The following is a 21654-nucleotide window of genomic DNA, read 5'->3' as shown; positions in this document are numbered from 1 at the left end:
TTTTCCTCCCTGGTCCTCCCCCTCCTCCCCACCCTCCCCCCCCTCCCCCCCCCCCTCCTCCCCCTCCCCCTCCTCCCCTCCTTTCCTTTTAGAAGTGAAATAAATAGAAGAGGCAATCAGGCTGGTTCTTTCACAGCAAAAACCAAACGTCACCCCTGCCATGGCCCTTGCCAAGCGGGTCTGGTACCTATCTGACCTTTTGGCCCCTTCACACTAAGCTCGCTAAGCACTCAAGTGGAAAACGACAGCACTGAGAAGCGTGCCTCTGTGTTTACACGGCTTCAGACCGGAGCTCCTTGCTCAGCCGCGATGCTCATCTCCCGAGTAGCCTGGGGCCACCAGGGATCCCAGCCGCCTGGACGCCCTCTCCCCTCTCACCAGGGGGCGGGGGGCGGGTGCTGGGAGGCCTGAGCCCCCCACCCTGGCCGCCCCGCAGTCTCTGGGCTGCGGGTCCCTGATCCACTGCCATCTCCTCTGCCTCTGTCCCTCAGCTGGAGGAGAGGAAGCCTGCCGCTTGGCCTCAGGGGCAGGGGGTGGCCCCGAGCGCCTGGCCCGGGCCTCGGACGCTGACGGCCGGTCGTGCTCCCGCAGAGCAGCCTGTACAGCGAGGAGGGCCTGGGCGTGGCGGCGCTCAGCACGCTCTACGGCGGCATGCTGCTGTCCTCCATGTTCCTGCCGCCCGTCCTCATCGGGAAGCTCGGCTGCAAGTGGACCCTCGTGCTCGCCATGTGCTGCTATGTGGCCTTCTCCCTGGGCAACTTCTACGCCAGCTGGTATGCCCGCTCCCAGCTGCTGCCCGCACCCTGCCCCACACCTGGGGCAGGCTGTGACCGCATCCCCTGCTTTCCCGCCAAGACGCCCCTGTCCCCTCTGCTAGGCCATGCTCCCCTGACCCCTCCCACCCCGCCTGACCTCTCCTTGGGCCCCCAGCTTCCCTCCTGGGCCAGGGAGGGCACTTTCACGGCCCCAGCAATGAAGGGGGAGAAGCTGCCTAAGATGTGGAGGGTGAATTTCAGGGAGACCGGGCAGAGTGTGACCTGGGCCAGAGCTCACACACTCACCCCATCACAGAGAGCGCATGCAGCAGGCCCGGAGCCGGTGTCCCGGGCTGCACCTGAGCTCTGCCTGCTCCGGGATAGACAGGGACCCTCAAGGGACCCTTGTTCCCAGGGCCACGCTGCTCAAGCGCCTCCTGGAGGGACATCCCTTGTCATCCATGCTGTGCTGCTGTGCTGCTAAGTCCGTCCCACTCTGAGACCCTGTGGATTGTACCCACCAGGCTCCTCTGTCCACGGGACTCTCCAGGCAAGAATACTGGAGTGGGTTATCGTTGCCTACTCCAGGGGGTCTTCCCGACCCAGGGATCAAACCCACTTCTGCACTGCAGGTAGAGTCTTTACCGCTGAGCTGTCAGGGAAGCACACGGGTATGATGGCTTCACATCATTCCTTCTCTTGTTACCAGAGTCGCAGACGGGATCCTTACAGCAGAGACTGACAGACAGGGAGATGGGTGGATAGATAGATAATAAATCAGGTTTAATCTTCTGCCATTAGAAATATCTAGAACCCGCCCAGTCTTATCTGTTATCCCAGCTCACTGTAGCTGCATCCAAGCACAAAAACACTGACACCAAATTTCACTCTTGCAAATGATCCTGAAACAGAAAAGCATCTGATTTTCTCATTCATTTGAGTCTGAGGGCGACTCAGTCAAGCTGACCAACTCAACACAGTGACACTTCTCTGGGCCGGGCCAGGAGCTTCCTCCTCCTCAGACAGAGGGAGGGAGGAAGGGGCCAAGGCAGCCTGTGTCCCCGTTCGTCTCTCAGGTACACTTTGATCCCCACCTCCATCCTGGTGGGGCTGGGAGCCGCCGCCCTGTGGTCTGCACAGGGCACCTACCTCACCATCGTGGGGAACATGCAGGCGCAGAAGACGGGACAAGTCGGCAAAGACGTGGTCAACCAGTACTTCGGCATTTTCTTCCTCATATTCCAGTCATCTGGCGTGTGGGGCAACCTGATCTCGTCTCTCGTGTTCGGCCAGACGCCCACTCAAGGTAACAGGAAGTGGGGACCACCCAGGGCCTCTGGTCCCTCCCCTCACGTCCTCATTCAGGACACGAGCAGTGGTCACGTGGGGCCCCGAGACCTGGTTCTCAGACTGCCTGGACCTGGCTCCTCCCTGGACAGTCTGGGCGGGTCTGAGGGCCCGTCTGGTCCCCGAGTGCCTTGGCCGCCACTCCTTAGGGAGGGGTGCCCTGGGGACACTGAGGGTCACTACCTGTGGAACGTGAGTTCATGTGTCTTTCAGTTCAGTCCAGTCCAGTTCAGTTCAGTTCAGTTCAGTGACTCAGTCGTGTCCGACTCTTTGCAACCCCATGGACTGCAACACGCCAGGCCTCGCTGTCCATCACCAACTCCCAGAATTTACTCAAACTCATGTCCATTGAATCAGTGATGCCATCCAACCATCTCATCCTCTGTCGTCCCCTTCTCCTCCCGCCTTCAATCTTTCCCAGCATCAGGATCTTTTCAAGTGAATCAGTTCTTCGCCTCAGGTGGCCAAAATATTGGAGTTTCAGCTTCAGCATCAGTCCTTCCAACGAATATTCGGGGCTGATCTCCTTCAGAATGGACTGGTTGGATCTCCTTGCAGTCCAAGGGGCTCTCAAGAGTCTTCTCCAGCACCACAGTTCACAAGCATCAGTTCCTTGGCGCTCAGCCTTTATGGCCCAGCCCTCACAGCCACACACATCCATGGAGTCCTTACTACCCTTTAGACTAAGAATGGTTTCTGTGAGTTTATTATCCCAAGGAATCGATTCATTCACCAGCGTTTTCAATATTACACAAAAGGCCACCATCCCCAACAAATTTGAACACTGGATGACCAGGGTCTTAACTTTCCTCTCTGCCCGGCCTCACCCAGACAGGGTTACAGAGTGTGCGTCTGTTTTACGCCTGCACACTTTGTGTCTGAAGACTTCAACCAAGGGCCGAGGAAACACATGTCTGCAGTTCGCACAGGAAGCTTTATTAATGGGGAGAGGTGCTAACTGTTCTGTTATCACGAATCTTTCCCTCTGCCTTGATCCTCTGTACTGCTCATTCACTCAAGTCCCAGCTTTCGGAAATAAGACTCTTTCCTCCCTCTTTGCTCACATGATGTCATCCTTGCTGAGTACCTCCGCAGAGGGAAATTGCAGGGTTGATAGACACCAATCATTACTCAATATTGCCAGAACCATCAGCAATCGACCAACAGAAGCTAGGGTGAAAGTTCAGGCTCTGACATGACTGGTGTGGGGGCGTGAACAGGTTCACTTTTAAAGACATGCAGACAAGTAAGCTTAATCTCTCCCTGGTCACCGGACACAGAATCTGAGGGCTGGAAGGCACGCTGGGAGCCTTGCAAGGCTTCTCCACCTTCCTGTGCCTCCAGCCTCCACGCTGCCGCCTTGTCCCCGGCTGCGCGCCTCCCGAGCCACAGGAATGCCGCAGCATCTCGTGTGCTGAGATCAGTATTATGGGAACGATGAGACACCGAGGATGCTTGTCTAGATTCGATGTGGGTCTACTGAGAGTCACTGATTGCTCACATGTCATTCTTTTTATGGCTAAGAAACATTCAGAGAAAGTATGAATGAACCTGCCCACGGCGATGGATCTCTTTACAGATGAGTCTCAGAACCCAGTGGGCCTGACACCCAGTCTAACATATCTTATTTATAATTCTGAAAAGTGGAAAACTTTTAATGAAGTTAGCAACAGTATAATCAGTAGCCAGCATTTATTCCACACGGGTCCAGAGTGTCTTAAAATCAAGCATATAGATGTTTCCGAGGAGAGACGTGTCTGAGACACTGAATGGAACAACCCCCGTGGTTGGCTCTGACCTGTGGTGGGTCTCACGCTCCGTGTGGCCACACTCTCCCTGGCACATCCTTCCACGTGTGCCGTCTCTGTTGTGAGTTCCCCGTGTCCTCAGCCTCTCTGCTTCCACAGGGACCGTCCCAGAGGAGCAGCTACAGGCCTGCGGGGCCAGTGACTGCCTGATGGCCGTGGCGTCCACCAACAGCACGAAGCGGCCCTCCCCGGACCTCATCTACACGCTCATGGGCATCTACACGGGTACGTGCCGGCCCCAGGAACCCAGGCAAAGCAAGACCTTCCTGGGTCCAAAAGACCACCTTCCCGGGGCTCGGATGATCTGAGCTTATCTGCACACGCCCCTCAGAATGTGTTCAGCTGGGTGGTGCCCGGGGCCTTCCCGCACGAAACCCAGCGCAGCAGCCTCTGCTGCCGGAGGTCTCGCTTGATGACGGAACCAGCCCCGTGTCTGTGCCATCCAGGCCCGCGGTCGTCACGTGTGCTTACTGAAATTCTAATTAACGAAAGTAAGATGACTCTTCCGAGGTCACACAGCAGCCACGTTCCAAGTGCTCAGTGGCCACTAGGGGCTGTGGCCGCCCTGTTGGGTGGCACCGAGGTGGCCCACGGCCTTGGTGAATCGGCTGCTTGCAGGGCTTCCCTGGAGGCTCAGATGGCAAAGAATCTGCCTGTAATGTGGGAGACCGAGGTTCAATCCCTGGGCCAGGAAGATCCCCTGGAGGAAGGCATGGCAACCCACTCCAGTGTTCTTGCCTGGAGAATCCCATGGACAGAGGAGCCTGGGGGGCTACAGTCCACGGGGTCGCAGAGTCAGACAGGACTGAGTGAATGTCACACCTCACACTTCAGCTACATCTGGTTGGATTTGGAAGTCCCAAATCTTGGGCTTATCACCTTTTTCTGAAGCATATACTTGAATGACTTCTTCTGAGAGGCTGGGGCTGGGCGGGCGTCTCCCACTGCCCACCCTTGGGTATCTGTGAAGCCTTGTGGCTCCCACTGCTGGTCACAGGGCAGCAGAAGGTGTTGGACACTGGAAATTTGGGAAGAGAGGGCTGCCCAAGGGGAGTGAGTTCCTATGATGGCGCCTATCCTTGTTGTTCAGTCGCTCAGTCGTGTCCGACTCTTTGCAACCCCACAGACTGCCGCACTCCAGGCCTCCCTGTCCTTCTTCATCTGGAGCTTGCTCAAACTCATGTCCATTGAGTCGGTGATGCCATCCAACCATCTCATCCTCTGTTGTCCCCTTCTCCTCTTGCCTTCAATCTTTCCCAGCATCAGGGTGTTTTCCAATGAGTCAGCTCTTTGCATCAGGTGACCAAAGTATTGTAGCTTCAGCTTCAGCATCAATCCTTCCAATGAATATTCAGGGTTGATTTCCTTTAGGATTGACTGGTTTGATCTCTTACCCTTAGATGCTTACTTGAATGAAAAATTTCTAAATGACCCCACTACTTTGGGCATATCTTTAAATTAGGTGGTTGGGTTTTTTTTTTGGTGTCCATTTGAAGAAAATTGAAGGATATTCTTTATCATTCTTGAATTCTGGAATCTGTGAAGGTCTTGGATTGTATCCTCCTTAATGACCATGAGTCTGATAAGAGTCAGATTTGATGGGCCTGAGTGCAGACGCCACTGGGAATCAAAGGCCGTGAGGCCACGTGCATGGGCGGCTTGTGTCCATGGTGAGTTCAGCTGCCAGCAACACTCTGGTCTCTTTCAAAGTCACTTCCATATCAGAGGAGCCACGGGGCCCTTTACACTGATAAACCAGAATGAGCACTAGAGACGGGGCCCAGAGACCAAGCAGGCGAGGTCCTGACTGTTGGTGACCTTGGAGGCCAGATGTGCATTCAACTAATTGAAATTAGTTGAACAGGATGAGTGTTTTGAACAAAGCTCTCAGATGACAAGTAGTTACATCTCCTTGAGAAATTGGGTTCTAGGGATGGTGACTGCAGCTATGAAATTAAAAGACGCTTACTCCTTGGAAGAAAAGTTATGACTAACCTAGATAGTATATTCAAAAGCAGAGACATTACTTTGCCGACTAAGGTCCATCTAGTCAAGGCTATGGTTTTTCCTGTGGTCATGTATGGATGTGAGAGTTGGACTGTGAAGAAAGCTGAGTGCCGAAGAATTGACGCTTTTGAACTGTGGTTTTGGAAAAGACTCTTGAGAGTCCCTTGGACTGCAAGGAGATCCAACCAGTCCATTCTGAAGGAGATCGGCCCTGGGATTTCTTTGGAAGGAATGATGCTAAAGCTGAAACTCCAGTACTTTGGCCACCTCATGCGAAGAGTTGACTCATTTGAAAAGACCCTGATGCTGGGAGGGATTGGGGGCAGGAGGAGAAGGGGACGACAGAGGATGAGATGGCTGGATGGCATCACAGACTTGATGGACGTGAGTCTGAGTGACCTCCGGGATATGGTGATGGACAGGGAGGCCTGGCGTGCTGCGATTCATGGGGTCGCAAAGAGTCGGACACGACTGAGCGACTGAACTGAACTGAACTGAGGGCAGCTCTGATCGGAAGGTGGTACCCAAGCCGGGTATTGAAGGATGAGTAGTTTACCAGGCAGAGAAGGAGAGATGAGTGGGCGCTGAAGGCAGAGAAACCGCAGAGGGAGTCAGTGGAGCTGGAGGTCAGACGGCAAGGCGGGGAGCCCGCGTGCGTGTGCGGGGCCCCTGGAGCCCGCGTGCAGCCTGTCCCCTCCCCGTCCTTTCAGGGTGCGGTTTCCTGGCCGTCCTGCTCACGGCCGTGTTTCTGGAACCTGTAAGAGATGCTCAGCCGGAAGGTGAGGGCGAGAAGCAGGCGCCCCCTTTCTGGTCCACTCTGCTGTCGACGTTTAAGCTGCTCAGAGACAAGCGCCTTCGTCTCCTGATCTTGCTGCCGATGCTCAGCGGGTTCGAGCAAGCCTTCCTGTCAGGAGACTACACGCGGGTAAGAGAGGAGCTGGCTGGCGGGTGGCTCGGGGCTCCCCGGGCTGCATGCAGCCCTTCCGGCCTTGGGGGAGCTGCCCATGGGGCTGGACGTGAGCTCACCTGGCCTGGAACCAGGGACGCCTCTCGCTTGAGACGTGTCTCCAGGTAAAGGACCAAAGCCGCTCGGGAGTCATCGCAGTGACCCTTATTTGCCTGCATCTCACCCCGTGTCCTTGTCTTAGAGTGGAAAATAGAGAAAACACTGAAATTCCTTATTACCTAGCTTTTAAAAAATGTTTATTCTGAAGTCTAGTTGATTGACAGTGTCGTGTCACTCTCGCGTGTAGAGCAGAGCGGTTCAGTTACACAGCTGTATGTACACACTCTTTCTCAAAGTCTTTTCCCATTTAGGTTATTGCAGAATGTTGAGCAGAGGTCTCTGTGCCGTGCAGTAGGTCCTTGCTGGTTATCCACTTCAAATACGGCAGTGTGCACACGTCCACCCCAGACTCCCTACGTGCCCCTTCTCTCCCTTCTTCCCCTGCTGGTTACCCTAGGTTCGTTCTCTAAGTCTCTGAGTCTGTTTCTGTTTGGTGAATGAACTCACGTGTATCAGTCATCACATGGTGCTTGTCTTTCTCCGGCCGACTTCACACAGTGTGATGATACTCTCGAGTCGCACCCATGCTGCTACCAATGACGTTATTTCATCCTTTTATGGTTGAGCAATATTCCATCTATTTCTGCTTTATTGACTATGCCAAAGCCTTTGACTGTGTGGATCACAATAAACTGTGGAAAATTCTGAAAGAGATGGGAATACCAGACCACCTGACCTGCCTCTTGAGAAACCTGTATGCAGGGCAGGAAGCAACAGTTAGAACTGGACATGGAAAAACAGATTGGTTCCAAATAGGAAAAGGAGTACGTCAAGGCTGTATATTGTCACCCTGCTTAGTTAACTTTTATGCAGAGTACATCATGAGAAACGCTGGGCTGGAAGAAGCACAAGCTGGAATCAAGATTGCCGGGAGAAATATCAGTCACCTCAGATATGCAGATGACACCACCCTTATGGCAGAAAATGAAGAGGAGCTAGAAAGCCTCTTGATGAAAGTGAAAGAGAGTGAAAAAGTTGGCTTAAAGCTCAACATTCAGAAAACGAAGATCATGGCATCTGGTCCCATCACTTCATGGAAACAGACGGGGAAACAGTGGAAACAGTGTCAGACTTTATCTTTTTGGACTCCAAAATCACTGCAGATGGTGATTGCAGTCATGAAATTAAAAGACGCTTACTCCTTGGAAGGAAAGTTATGACCAACCTAGACAGGATATTGAAAAGCAGAGATATTACTTTGTCAACAAAGGTCCGTCTAGTCAAGGCTATGGTGTTTCCAGTGGTCATGTATGGATGTGAGAGTTGGACTGTGAAGAAAGCTGAGTGCCGAAGAATTGATGCTTTTAAACTGTGGTGTTGGAGAAGACTCTTGAGAGTCCCTTGGACTGCAAGGAGATCCAACTAGTCCATCCTAAAGGAGATCAGTCCTGGGTGTTCACTGGAAGGACTGATGCTGAAGCTGAAACTCCAGTACTTTGGCCACCTCATGCGAAGAGTTGACTCATTTGAAAAGACCCTGATGCTGGGAGGGATTGGGGGCAGGAGGAGAAGGGGACGACAGAGGATGAGATGGCTGGATGGCATCACCGACTCGATGGACGTGAGTTTGAGTGAACTCCAGGAGTTGGTGATGGACAGGGAGGCCTGGCATGCTGGGATTCATGGGGTCACAGAGTCGCACTGAGCGACTGAACTGAACTGAGTAATGAGCGATGTTGAGCATCTTTTCACATGCTTTTTGCTCCTCTGTATGTCCTGTCTGGAGAAAAGTCTATTTGGGCCCTTACCTAGTTTTTGAATATTGAGTTAGTTACAATCTAGAAACGGAGGTGGCTCAGCATGGTTGCCCTGGCTACTCAGGTGCCCTTTCCCTGGGTGCCCACCTGACCCCTGCACTGTCTGCCCGCTTTGTTCCTAGAGGGGGTCCTTCTTTGGGCGTGGCTGGAGCGGAGCCCCAGGTCTGGCTGGCCACCTTTATCGAGGGTCTCTCCCTGAGCCCCTGTCTCTGGAGCCCCTGCCCAGGTGGGGTTCTATCCTGGAGACCCTGGTGGGATGCTGTAGAAGGGATGTCCCAGACAGGGATGGTAGAGAGGTTTTTGCCCAGAAAGTGTGAGAGAGGAGCTGGGCACTGGAGGGAGACAGCCAGGGCCAAGGCTGGACCCTCCAGCCTGTGTCGAGAGGCCCACCCCGCAGGACCACCACTCATCCTCCAGGGAACTTCCACTCCAGCCCCCCCACGGCTCCTTCCCAGGAGGGTCTGCCAAACTTGCAGGAGAAAGGGCAGGGTACAGATTTGAGTTCCAGATAAACCGCAAACTCCCCTTGGTGTACAGCCCCGCATGTTCGGGTGCCCAGGGCTGCCTGTGGCCTCTGCTCTGAGGACTGTCCTGTTGGAGACCTGGAGTTTCCAAGAACAAGAGGGATGACACAGAGTCCCTGGGTCTGGACGAGGCCACTCCCCTCAGACTTGTCGTGGACCACCGCCTGTGAGCTCAGGCACGGCCGGCACCACCCAGGAGCCAGGGGCCTCCTGACGTGTCTATCTTGGTTCTGCAGAGACGGGCGCATCGTGAGAGCCGCAGCCCGTCAGCCCTGGTGCCCCGGGCCCCCTCCGCCCCCACCTCCCGGGCCACGGGCAGTAGGTCTTCCTGTTCTCATCTCAAAAGAGACTCCCTCCCTGCTCCTTCCATCTTCTTTTTCATCAAGACCTTATTTTTTAGAGCAAAACTGAGCAGAAATTACAGATTTCCTGTACCCGTCCCCCCGCCCAACCCCACCTGGCTACGGCCTCCCCCACTGTCTACAGTCCATCTGTCCATTTGTCACAACTGGTGCACCCACAGGGCCACGTTCTCATCACCTCACATCCAGCGTCTCCCTGGGGGCTCGCTCTTGGTGTGGGTGTTCTCGGGGTTTGGACGCAGGCGTGACATGAATGCATCATGACCGTATCGTTCAGGGCAGCTTCAAGGCCCTAAAGCCCCCCGAGCTCCCTGCTCACCCCCAGGTCTGTCCTCAGCCAGCTGCCCACAGGCAGGAGGGGCACGGCCCACCCCAGGAGAAGACTTCAGACTCGGAACGGCAGTGCGCCACGCCTGCGGTGCAGGGACACGGGGAGGAGGTCTGTCCAGACGGTCCCCGTTAGCTCTCACTCAAAAGGGGCGCCAACACTGTCCTCGCCCTGGGAACGGAAGGCCCGGACAAGCTTTCAGGCCAGCTCAGCAGGCCAGCGGTCACACTGCAGATGGCGCTTTAGCACAGCCTGGACTCCCTGACTTGGATGAGCCCCCAGAGAGCTGCGGCTTCCGCGCCTGGCCCCGAGCGGGGCGAGGCTGGCGTGGGTGACGGTCTGTCCTCTCCTGCAGTCCTACACCACCTGTGCCCTGGGGATCCAGTTCGTGGGCTACGTGATGATCTGCTTTGGGGCCGTCGACGCCCTGTGCTCCGTGCTCTTCGGGAGGCTGGCCCGGTACACTGGCAGGACCTCGCTCTTCGCGCTGGGTAGGCGGGTGCTGGGTGTGGCCCAGGGCGGGTCCGGCTGCACTGTGGGCGGTTGCAGCCTGTGTGAAGAGGGCCGGGGTTGGGGTGAGGAGGGGGGTCGCTGGAGGCACACAAAGTAGGGGGGAAGGAGGTCAGGTGGGAGGCAGGGGGCCTCCGAGAAGGAGGAGATCTTGGTTCACGTGCTGGATGAAGCTGGTTGTCTAAACACGCCTCCCCTTCTGCCTCCCCTGGGGGACCAAGAAGCAGCAGAGACAAGGTGAGAATGAGGGTGTTCAAGGAAAGAGCTAGCCAACAGTGACAGTCCTGCAGGTCTGTGGTGACGCAGCGAGAGAGAGGGGAAGCCAAACCATAGTGCCGGCCAAGGCCTCAGCCATTCAATTCTTAATGAGGAACAGAGATGCCTAGTAACTCACCCAGGGTCACGCAGCCCCAGGAAACCCTAGAGGCACCTGCTCTACGTGCTCCCCAGCCGCCCCGGAGGGTCACAGGCTGCTCTGTCTCCCCGGTCGTGGGGCATCACAGGGCCTGCAGATTCACGAAGCCGAGCCCTCAGGCTGTAAGGACAAAGCCGGGAGGAGCGAGGAGGCCTTGCTCCCCGTCCTGCTTGGAAGGCCCCGCTCCCAGGCTGGGGGGCCCTCTTCCCCTCCCCTCCCCACGGCCCCCACTCAGTGAGAAGCAGGGGTCCCCACTAATGAAGAAGCCCAGTGTCTCCCACCCTGAGCCCCCACAATCTGGGGCCTCCTCTGCCCAGCAAGATGACACTTTGCTCTAAGACACAGAGGTGCATCACCCCAAGGCTCCCCCGCCGTTGCTGCTGTGAAGACCAGAGGCGGGCAGAGTCGCGTACCTGCCAAGGGTGCCCCCTGGCAGCCTGCACGGGTGATGTCAAAGGCACCAGAGAAAGCGGGCAGCAGAAGTCTAGGGAGCAGGGGGTCGGAGGCTTGGCCCGCGGCTCTGAGGGTCTCAGAGGAGCCCCCCGCCCCCAGGGGCCGTGACCCAGCTGGCCTGCATCGTTGCCCTCCTGCTGTGGAAGCCGCACCCCAGCCAGCTGCCCGTGTTCTTCGTGTTCCCCGGCCTCTGGGGCATGGCCGACGCGGTCTGGCAGACACAGAACAACGGTGAGTGCCTGGCGCAAGGCCGGCCCACTCAGGGGGCCCCAGCTTGGCCGGCTGCGGAGGGCTCAGGGCCCCTGAGGGAGACGGGGAGATGCGCGTCAAGGAGCAGGGGCTGGAGGGCGGGCCCCACTTCCTCCTTCGGGCTTGGATCCGCAATGCCCAGGAGAAAAGGCAACAGAGCTCGCAGCTGTCCTTGCTAACGTGACTGTCCCGTCGTGGCTTCCCCTGGACGAGCCCCTCTGGGCAGAGCGATGTCCTACCCGTGTGTCTGGGCAGAAGGGCTTCTGTCTGCTTCTGTCTGCTTTCAGTGGAAGAGTGGGGAAGAGCCAAAGCTTACAGGTTACCATGACAACGTCCCTCGGTGGACGGGGAGAACTGAGTTGCGGGTGGGAGGGGTCAGTTGCATATTCATCCTGGGGGTCACGCCTGAGTCCCATCCTGTCTGATTGTCCTCTGGGCAGCGGGAAGCCTGGGGGAGGCTGGAAGGGAGAGTGGGGCTTGTAAACAGGAGACATGTACTGCTCTGGGGCTGGGTGTCCAGGATGAAGGCACCGCGGATTTGGGGACTGGAGGACCCACGTCCTGGCTCATAAACATCTCACTGAGTCCTCAGTGGATATAGGGCGAGGGGACAATCGGGGGTCCCCTTCACGAGGGCACCGTAACCCCGAGGGCTTCCGGTAGTACCTCATCGCTCCCAGAGACCACCTCCCAACACCATCACCTGGGAGGTTCAGCCTCTGTGTTTAGGGGGACCTGTGAGGACAGGCTGGCCACAGTGCTGAAGGCGAGGGTGGCGGTTGGCCCGATCTGGGGCTGAACTGCCTGGTGAAGGGGCCGGGTTCACTCAGCACCCACGGAAGCAGCAGCAGGGGTTTACGGCTGGGGACGGGGGCAGGGCGAGCTGCTGCCACAACGCACCGGAACGTGGGGACGTGCAGGGGTATGCCACGCGGAGGGCCATGGTCAGAAGGGGCTGAGCAGCGGGGCTGCTGGGAGCAGGGAGGAAAGGAAGCCAGGACAGGCTAGGACCTGGCGGTCCCAGGGCCAGGCTGGACATCGGGACTCCTGGGCTGCAGGCGGCCAGCAAGCCCCCAGACAGCAGGGTTGGAGGCATCCACTGAAGGGCTTGGCTTGGGCTTGAACAAGACAGGGGACCCCGATCAAGGGGACCCAGCCCTGAAAGGGGTTGTCTTGGGCGTGTGTAGCGGTAGTGTTGTTGCTGTTGTTCAATTGCTCAATCATGTTCGACTCTTTGCGACCCCATGAACCACACCACACAAGGCCTCCCTGTCCCTCACCATCTCCCAAAGTTTGCCCACTGAATCAGTGATGCCATCCAACCATCTCATCCTCTGTCGTCCCCTTCTCCCGCTTTCAATCTTTCTGAGCATCAGGGTCTTTTCCAATGAGTCAGCTCTTCCCATCAGGTGGGAAGAGCTTCAGCTTTATCATCAGTCCTTCCAATGAATATTCAGGACTGATCTTTAGGATGGACTGGTTGGATCTCCTTGCAGTCCAAGGGACTCTCAAGAGTCTTCTCCAACACCACAGTTCAAAAGCATCAATTCTGCAGCACTCAGCTTTCTTTATGGTCCAACTCTCACATCCATACATGACTACTGGAAAAACCGTAGCCTTGACTAGACGGACCTTTGTGGGCAAAGTGATGTCTCTGCTTTTTAATGTGCTGTCTAGGTTTGTCATAGCCTTTCTCCCAAGAAGCAAGCATCTTCTAATTTCATGGCTACAGTCACCATCCACAGAGATTTTGGAGCAAGAGAAAATCTGATTATTAATTTTCGATGTAGAGTGAAGAGCTGTGAGGAGAGGAGAAGGGACCTGGGGAGCAGAGGACGCTGAGAGGCGGGGAGGGTGCCCAACGGGGGCATGTGGGGTCAGCGGGCTGAGGGGCCTCCAGGCCGGGAGGGGAGGGGTCCCCTTTCTTTGGAAAGTGTGGGAAGGCAGTCAGCATGAAGGACAGGAAGACTGTCACTCTGGGGAAAGGAGCTGAGTTCAGGCCTGAGAGTCCTGGCTTCCTGCAGAAGCCACAGCCAGGACGCCCTAACGGGACAAGAGGGCATTGACTGCGGGCCGGCCATGGGGGTTAATCCCGCGAGGATTCACTCATGATGCAGCCCGGCGGGTGGCATCACCCCCATGGCACCTCACCCAGAAGAAGGGCGGCACCTGCAGAGGTCTGGGCTGGAGCAGTGACGGACTCAGGAGGGCAGGGTGTTCCAGGACCCATTGATGGCCCTGGCTGGGGGGCGGGAATGTCGAGGCCCAAGAGGTGAGCCGTCTCTGCAGCCAACAAGCCACTGAGGGGTGAGCTGGGGCCCCAGGGGCGGATCCGGCTCAGAAGGGAGTTTCTTCCCTTGGAAATGCCACCCACAGACCAGCCCTCACCAGGGAAGCACCTGGGACTGGAAAGTAGGTCAGGCCCAGACACAAGCCAGCAGCTGCCACTTCCGGGGATGGGGGCCTGGCTGCTGTCCTTGCACCCCGGGGTGTCACACATGTGGCCTCGGCAGTCCAGGACAGCCCCTCTTTAGCATCTGAGTCAGTGCCGGCCTGTGAAACAGCCGAGGAAACATCCCCGAGCAAACCCAAGGTCGTTGGAATCAAGGGGTTTGGCTTTCATAGCCTTTCTCCCACCTCCACAACGCAGGAGACGCTCCTGGAATTCTGAGCCAGGTGACAGAGGTGTGCTCAGCTCAGCACAGACTGTGTTTGGACAAAGGGCAGCTGGTGGAAGCGGCGACAGATTAGCCGCAGGTGCATCTGTTGCTCAACAGAGGAAATCCCTGAGTCGGTAGAGGAGACAAAGAAACCACACTTACTTTTCTCGGCTGCCCAGACCGTAAGCCAGCGAGGGGTCCCCACAGCCCCAGAGGACTCTTAGCGATCATCAGGAGAGAGCGCCTCCACGTCCCCGTGGAGGGGCGAGGGACCCCCACTGTTTATGCCCCAGTGCTTCTGCCGCCTTGCTCTGACTGACTTCCCTGAGCTCAGCTGAGCTTTCTGAAGTGTTTACACGAAGAATTGATGCTATTGAACTGTGGTGTTGGAGAAGACTCTTAAGAGTCCCTTGGACTGCAAGGAGATCCAACCAGTCCATCCTAAAGGAGATCAGTCCTGGGTGATCATTGGAAGCACTGATGTTGAAGCTGAAACTCCAGTACTTTGGCCACCTGATGCAAAGAGCTAACTCATTGGAAAAGACCCAGATGCTGGGAAAGATTGAGGGCAGGAGGAGAAGGGGACGACAGAGGATGAGATGGTTGGATGGCATCACTGACTCGATGGGCATGAGTTTGGGTGGACTCCGGGAGTTGGTGATGGACAGGGAGGCCTGCCACGGGGTCGCAAAGAATCGGACACGGCTGAGTGACTGAACGGAACTGAACTGAACCGAACACTTAGAAGTCAGGTCAGGACCTGGGAAGCACAGCCGAGTGCATACAATTCCCAGGTGTTCGGAAGGCTCGCAGTAAACCTGTTTGGTTCTTCTCTATCCCTGAGACACGGGAATAATTGCTCCAACTCTTCCTTCCTTTCCATGGACATGAGAGACTATCAGGCTGAGCCTTTGTCAAGGTGAGCAGCTACATGAAGTCCAGTGAATGACTTGGGTTACGTCCTTGAATACCAGTTTAAAATGAATTATTTCTGTCTTTTTGTTCAAATTAAGTTTTTTGAGTAAAAATCAGTTCTTGGGGGGACCTGCTCTTCCCCTCTATGGTCTGTGGCTTTCTCGACCATCGTGACCAGGAGGGCTGCTTTAACGCCAGAGCCCGCTGCGGACTCCCCTCCCTGAAGAGTGGTCCATCCACACCATCTCCGTGGTTTCAAAACCTGCACATTTTGTGCAGCTTTTGCCATTTACCAAGACCAGCTCTCTTGCTTCTGCTGTCTCAACAGCAAGATGGATTTCTAATGCTATTCTCCCTGGATGTTTCTCTGTTAAGAAAAGACGTGAGTCACGTACATTCCTAGTTATGCACATTCCTAGTTAATGAGACGGAATACAATTGAGTACAGTACAACCCTCCTTTGCAGTCACCACTTCTCAATGGAAAAGCTGATTGCTACATCTGGGCGGGACTATCCCAGCCTTTCCTTCCTGGGGCAGAAACCTGCCTCCCCCTGCTCCAGGTTCCCACTGGGCTCCAGAGAGCCCTCCCGCCTCTGGAGCCTTTCATTTTGGCTGCTCTCTGCTTATCCGCCTTGACAGCATTGTTGCCATGGAAACGCTTGCACGCCAATGCTTGGATCTCAGACAGCTGGAGTGTCTGGCCTTGAAATATCCTTTTGCCTCATCAGCCACCAAAGGGGCTGCTTCCAGGCTGATAGATTCAGAAGATCTGGCCTTTCCTATGTGCCTGGCTCATGCATCCTGTCATTTCCAACCAAACAAGACTGTACCTCACCCTGGCATCAGAGGTCGCGAGTCTGCATCCGGTCACTTTCACCTGGTGCCATGGCCAGGTCGGACTGCAAGCAGGCTTTTCTTCTTTTTGTTTTATAATAATCTTAGATCGACGGGAAAGTTGCCAATAGAGTGCAGAATTCCCACATACTGTCCACTCTGTCTCCTCAATTCGAACATCTTACAAGCCTGTGGTACATTTGTCAAAACCGAGGAATTAACATTCGGAAATAACGGAACTTCGGATTTTCTTCCATTTTTCCAGCTTTCCCCCTTTCTCTGTGTGCTCCCCAGGCAGGCGGCTGCTTTGCTGGTCTGTGCCAGCTTCTCTTTCGGCTCTGCTTTGGTGACCATGGCCCTCTTGGAGAATACTGGTCAGGGGTTGTGTACACAATCCCTGTAATTCAGGTTTATCTGATGTCTTCTCATAGCTGGGCTGGAGCTATGGTTTCGGGGAGGAAGACCCCAGAGTGCAGGGGCTCTCTCCTCACGTTGACCAGGGGGACAGCACACGGCCGGCCCCCCTGTGGCCCCTGCAGAGGGGGCTCCTCGCCCTCACCCATTCAGGTCCCGTCTCCCAGCCTTGCTTTCCTGACCCGCGAGGTACGGGGTTGGCTCACAGCCCCTCCGGCGGTCACTCTCATCAGCTCTGTTTCTTGTCTATGCGATGGTGCTTCCTTCGCTGCAAGAGGCCCACTCACCGGACTGGTTATTGTCCACAACGTGAAACCCTTCTGATTTCCAGGCAGGAAGGTCCTGGGGTGGTTACCCGGGCCTCGGGGAAGCGGCAGCGTTTTCTGCAGGAGTCAGGAGGGCTGTCTGCGCTCTCACAGCCACGTCTCCGCCTCTCCCTGCAGCTCTCTTCGGGGTTCTGTTTGAGAAGAACAAGGAGGCCGCCTTCGCCAACTACCGCCTCTGGGAGGCCCTGGGCTTCGTCATCGCCTTCGGGTACAGCACGTTCCTGTGCGTCAGCGTCAAGCTCTACGTGCTCCTGGGCGTCTTGAGCGCCGCCGTGGCCGCCTACGGGGCGGTCGAGTACATGGAGTCCCGGAAGGCGGCCGGGCCGCTGGCCGCAGAGCGGCCGAAACCCGCCGAGGAGGGGGTGACGCAGACGAAGCTGTGACGCGGGAACCCCGCGGTGGGTGGGCCCGGGGCGGACCCTGCGCGGGGGGCGGACCCCAAGACCCGCGGAGGCTGCCGCTGACTGCGCCGCCAGGCTTCACCGTTATGTGCCGTTCTATTTTATCAGGTTCTTCAGTCCGCCGTCTCATCAGTGGGGGTGCAGAGTGTACATGGCGGAATCAGTTCATTTCAGATACAAAAGAAATAAACTCAGGGTACCACCAGCCACTAGGCACTTGCCTAGAGTCATGGGTCAATAGCCTAGGCTTGTTGGGGGTGGCTGTTAAGAACTGGAAAGTTGCTGAAAAGACGCAGCCCGACGCCAGCACTTTGCAGATGGGCAAACTGACGTCCCGGCAAGTCAGTGACTGCCTCCTAGAGTCAGCGAGGGACAAAGCCAGACTGGACTCTCTGTGTCTTGAAGCCTTGGGGTATGAGTTTCTGAATAAATCCAGTTATATTATGCACCTAACTCTTGCCCAAATACTTTACTCCACTCACCTGATCACACACACAAACGTCATCACATTAGCTTGTTGGAGGCCATTAACGACAAGAGACGCAAGTTACTTCCAATGGGACTTGACATGTGGGTCTGATAACACATGAACCCGGACGCAGGCCCACCCGTCCCCTGCCCTCTGCCTGCCTCTCCGGCAGGTACGTCCATCAGCCTGCTCCTTCCTCCTCATCTGACGCCCGGTAATGCAGGCAGGGCCTTTCTCTGAGCCCAGCTGTCTTTCTGAGACACCCCACCCCGGAACCTCGTGGACAGGTCTCCCCGTGTCTCCTCTTTTCTCCTTTCACCCCACCTCGCCTCCTCCTCCCCGCCTCAGTCCCTGCTCTTCTCCAGGCTTCTTCCCACGCGTCCCGTAGTAGCACGCCCTCCTGCCCTCCTCCAGCCCTGAAGCCAACCTGTCTGCCAGACCCTGTGACCCTCCCAAGGCCAAGTTTCCAAGGTGTGTCCTGCAGCCCAGCCCAGGGCCTTCTACCTTCCAGGGGGCCTCCCGGCCCCTCTCAAGGGCACTGTGGCCTCCAGAATTTTGCTCACGGGCCTCCTCGACCTTAAGCGCCCTCCTGCCCTCAACACAGACCCCTCGGGCTTGTCCAGGCTGTGCTCGTGCCGCGGGACACACACTTCCTGATGCTGGCTTTTGTGTGCGCCCCCTGCTCAGTGCTGTGGCTGGCAGTGCTTGTCCTCCTAAGCCTGGGTGCTGGAGCTGGGGACACTCTGCCCTCAGAGACCCAGCAGACTCGCAGAAATGCACGAATGGGGGCAGAGGGGCCCGGCCGGGAACATCAGGCCCGCAGCCGCCCCTTCTCCAGACTCCAGGCTGAGACACTGCGGGAGGGCCCTGCATCTCTGTGAGGTCTGGGGTCGGAGGCCAAGGCACCACAGGCTCCGGCGGAAGGCTGAGCGCCTTGCTGTTTGCGGCTGTTGCTGCTGGATGGAAAATGGGCAGGAGCCCCAGCCCCTCGGGCGACGGGAGGGCTTCGGATCCAAGGGATGAGGGCCCGGGTCGGGCAGCCATCTGGAGAATGGCCGCTGGGGCCACCGAAGGCTCCCACTGTACGGCAAGCTCCCGCCTGCCATCCGGCTGCCCCCAGAAGGTGGCCCGTGGCACTCAGGCCTTTCTTTCCTGCTTATCCTCTGAACTTGGCCTGCGCCCTTTAACTGGGGTGTGTGTTCGGGTACCTTGATGGGGGCACAGAGACAGAACTATCAGGGCTCTCGCTTCCTCCTGGGCCCCGGGCTGGGGCAGGGGGTGAGTGGGGGGGGGGGTCCCTGGGTCACGACAGTGTTGCTCTGGGAAGGCTGAATTGTAGCAGAAAGTAAGGGACTTAATCTTGAGCGTAGTACTCCATTTGCTAAATGGGAATATTCCTCCTCCATAAGGAATCATTAAGACAAGACATTATTCAAAGGGGAAAAGCAGAGGAGAGATAAATTAGGAGGTTGAGAACAACACACTGTTACATAGAGAGGAGATGGACAGCAAGGCCCTAGTGTATAGCACAAGGAAATGTACTCGGTATTTCACAATAACCTATAAGGAAAAAATCTGAAAAAGAAAAAAAATATACATTTATATATAATTCTTCGAATTTTTTTAATAAAACGCTGTAAGCACTGTACGGACTTCCCAGGTGGCTCAGCGGTGGAGAGCCTGCCTGCCCATGCGGGAGATACAGGAGACCCCGGTTCAGTCCCCGGGTCGGGAAGCTCCCCTGGAGGAGGGCATGGCAGCCCACTCCAGGATTCTTGCCTGGAGAACCCCACGGACAGAGGAGCCTGGCGGGCTGCAGTCCACGGGTCACGAAGAGTGGACACAATTTGCGTGACTGAGGACACACAAAGCACTGTACACAGTGAGATAAGAATGAGCACCTCAGACAAGGTTGAATGCAGTGGTTTTGTCCATTTCCAACCCCCAGCAGGGCTGCTATGAGCCCCGATGAGCCTGGATCCGACAGGTGTCCGCGTCTTGTCCGCCTCCCGGGGCTCAGGAACAAAGGCAGTACCTGCCTACTTGCTCAGAGTCACTCACCAGGGAAAGATCTTCAAAACTAAACGCATGAATGCCCGTCGCAGTGTGCTGGCAAACATTTCCTGAAAGTTACACGTGTGTCTAAAGTAAAATGCCAAGTGCAGAAATGAAGTGAAAAGCACACAATAACAAAGAGAAAGTGTGCGTGGCAGTAAGCTAGGCTCACGGCTGCCGGAGTCACCATCATTGTCTGAAGCAAGTCCTGAGTGTACTGCCGGCCCAGCGAAGAAGAAAGAACACAGACAGCCTAACGGTCACCATGTGGCGGAAGGGGGCTTGCCAGTGCTTTAAAAGAGAACAACTCTCTAGGTCCTGAGATCTAAACGAGCACCCACGTGCGTCACAGGTGAGGAGCACAGACAAGCCCACGGACGCTGCCCTAACCGACAGCCGGGTGTTTTCTGCGGGTTGGTCGTGTCGACAGTGACGGCTCAGGGGTCCCGCCGGGCGGTCGTTCTGTGGACGGGCGGGGGGCCCCGGGAAGCCAGGAGGGTGGCCTTCAGTGAGAAAGGCCCGTCACTTCACACCACACCCTCCAGGAGCCTGGAAACTTCTACTCGAGTCGAAGTATCGGGCCTTGGGAGACCCTCACCCTCACCCTGGCTCCAACCAGGTTTATGCAGTCAGTGAGTGAGGCATGCCGACTACTTTCCTAGTCACAGAGGGTGAAAAAATAAGGCACATGGAATGAGAGGGCTAAACAGCACTCAGCGGTTTGGCAGCCTTTTCTAGTTTCACGTCCAAATCAGAAATGGAGATTTTTTTTTCCCTCCTGAGACCCTTTCCAGGCCCAGGTCATGCTTCTCCACATCTCTGAGCTCCCCCTCCAACCTCTGCCAAACAGGCTCTCAGAACCTCCATCCCCAGCTGCACAACCCGTTCCCGGCCTCCCGCCGCCCCATAATCTGTGCTCATTTCCCATCTCCCTGCCCCTTTAATCGCCTCCCTTCCAGCTCCTGGGGCCCAGGCTTCCTGGTTTTCTCTTTCAGTTTTCTCTTTCTCTAACAGTCTGACACATTCATCTACCTGCAAAGTCTGTCTCCATGGCTTCCTCTCAGCTTACAGGCAGGTCTCCGTCTGTCCGTCTACAGGGAGGCGAGGTTTGCAGACGGAACAGGCAGGACACATTCTCAGGTGGTGCTGCGTCCACCGACTCCAGACTTCTGGCCAAGCGTGGGGGTGACCCAGCTATTGGTGGAGAGCCTTGTGGGCCTCAGGGTAGCCCCTAGTCCCGGGGACACGGTGGGCTCTCCCCAGGGCCGTCACCACTGCCGCGCCGGGTCCGTGACCAGTTACAAGGCTTCCTCACCCCATCCTCGTGGCTGGGGGGCGCTGGGTTTATCTTTCCTGACCTCTGGCCCAGGGGCTCAGCCTGAGGTGGCGCCTGGTCACCCACATTTTGGATAGCTCCCCAGCGATGGAATGCGTAGCGGGCGGGAGTCGAGTACCGGTTTTAAAGTCGTGTCACGTCGCTGCTCTCGCAGCAGCTCGCTCGCTTAGCTGGCTAACAGCATGTGAAGTACATTTTTGAAAAGCATTTCTAGGAGTAAGCATCACTTATCATCATTGTCACCGCAGCTCACGACAAGTGACGTCATGGAGTCCCACTGCCCCCGGACGCCGTGCAGCGACATGGAAATAGCAGCAGCTCCACTGACAGCCAGCCAAATAGCCGAGCGAAGCGCCAGCCGCTGTCTGCACGCTCAGCCCAGAGCTCCCGGGGAGGCGCCTCGGCCTCCCCTGTCCTCACGTTTCCTGGCGGCGGCTCAGCCAAGCCCTCCGCGGGTCCACGGACCCTCTCCCTGTCCCATACCCCCCCCACCTACAACAACCCTCAGCCTCCAGCGCCCCTCCAGGGGCCTGGCCTCCCCTGCAGGCCTCTGCCCTCCGATGCCTGCAGACAGCGCCTGTGGCCGCCCAGGACTCCGGCCCAGCTCTCGGCTGTCACTCACCCGCCCCTGGACAGGCCTCTGTCTCCAGCATCACCTCCC

The 21654-nt window shown here is 56.6% G+C and overlaps 1 protein-coding gene across 4 annotated transcripts in view; it reads left to right on the top strand.

The window, feature by feature from the left end:
- UNC93A (unc-93 homolog A) overlaps positions 1-17586 on the top strand; it is a 33839-nt gene extending 16253 nt beyond the window's left edge. For 2 of the 4 annotated variants that reach the window (XM_040239189.1, XM_040239188.1), the window contains exons 3-9: positions 592-773; positions 1832-2061; positions 4010-4135; positions 6628-6842; positions 10310-10445; positions 11432-11563; positions 16850-17586. In XM_040239189.1, coding sequence (XP_040095123.1) covers positions 592-773; positions 1832-2061; positions 4010-4135; positions 6628-6842; positions 10310-10445; positions 11432-11563; positions 16850-17115 — 1287 coding nt within the window. In that variant the 3' untranslated portion in view covers positions 17116-17586. The remainder of the gene's footprint in view (positions 1-591; positions 774-1831; positions 2062-4009; positions 4136-6627; positions 6843-10309; positions 10446-11431; positions 11564-16849) is intronic. The other 2 variants (XM_040239191.1, XM_040239190.1) reach the window with 2 other exon arrangements.
- The last annotated feature ends 4068 nt before the right edge of the window (positions 17587-21654 follow it).

This window comes from Oryx dammah, unplaced genomic scaffold, assembly GCF_014754425.2.
Source record: "Oryx dammah isolate SB20612 unplaced genomic scaffold, SCBI_Odam_1.1 HiC_scaffold_4, whole genome shotgun sequence".
Classification (NCBI taxonomy): Eukaryota; Metazoa; Chordata; class Mammalia; order Artiodactyla; family Bovidae; genus Oryx; species Oryx dammah.
This window is presented reverse-complemented; position numbering and strand designations above follow the sequence as displayed.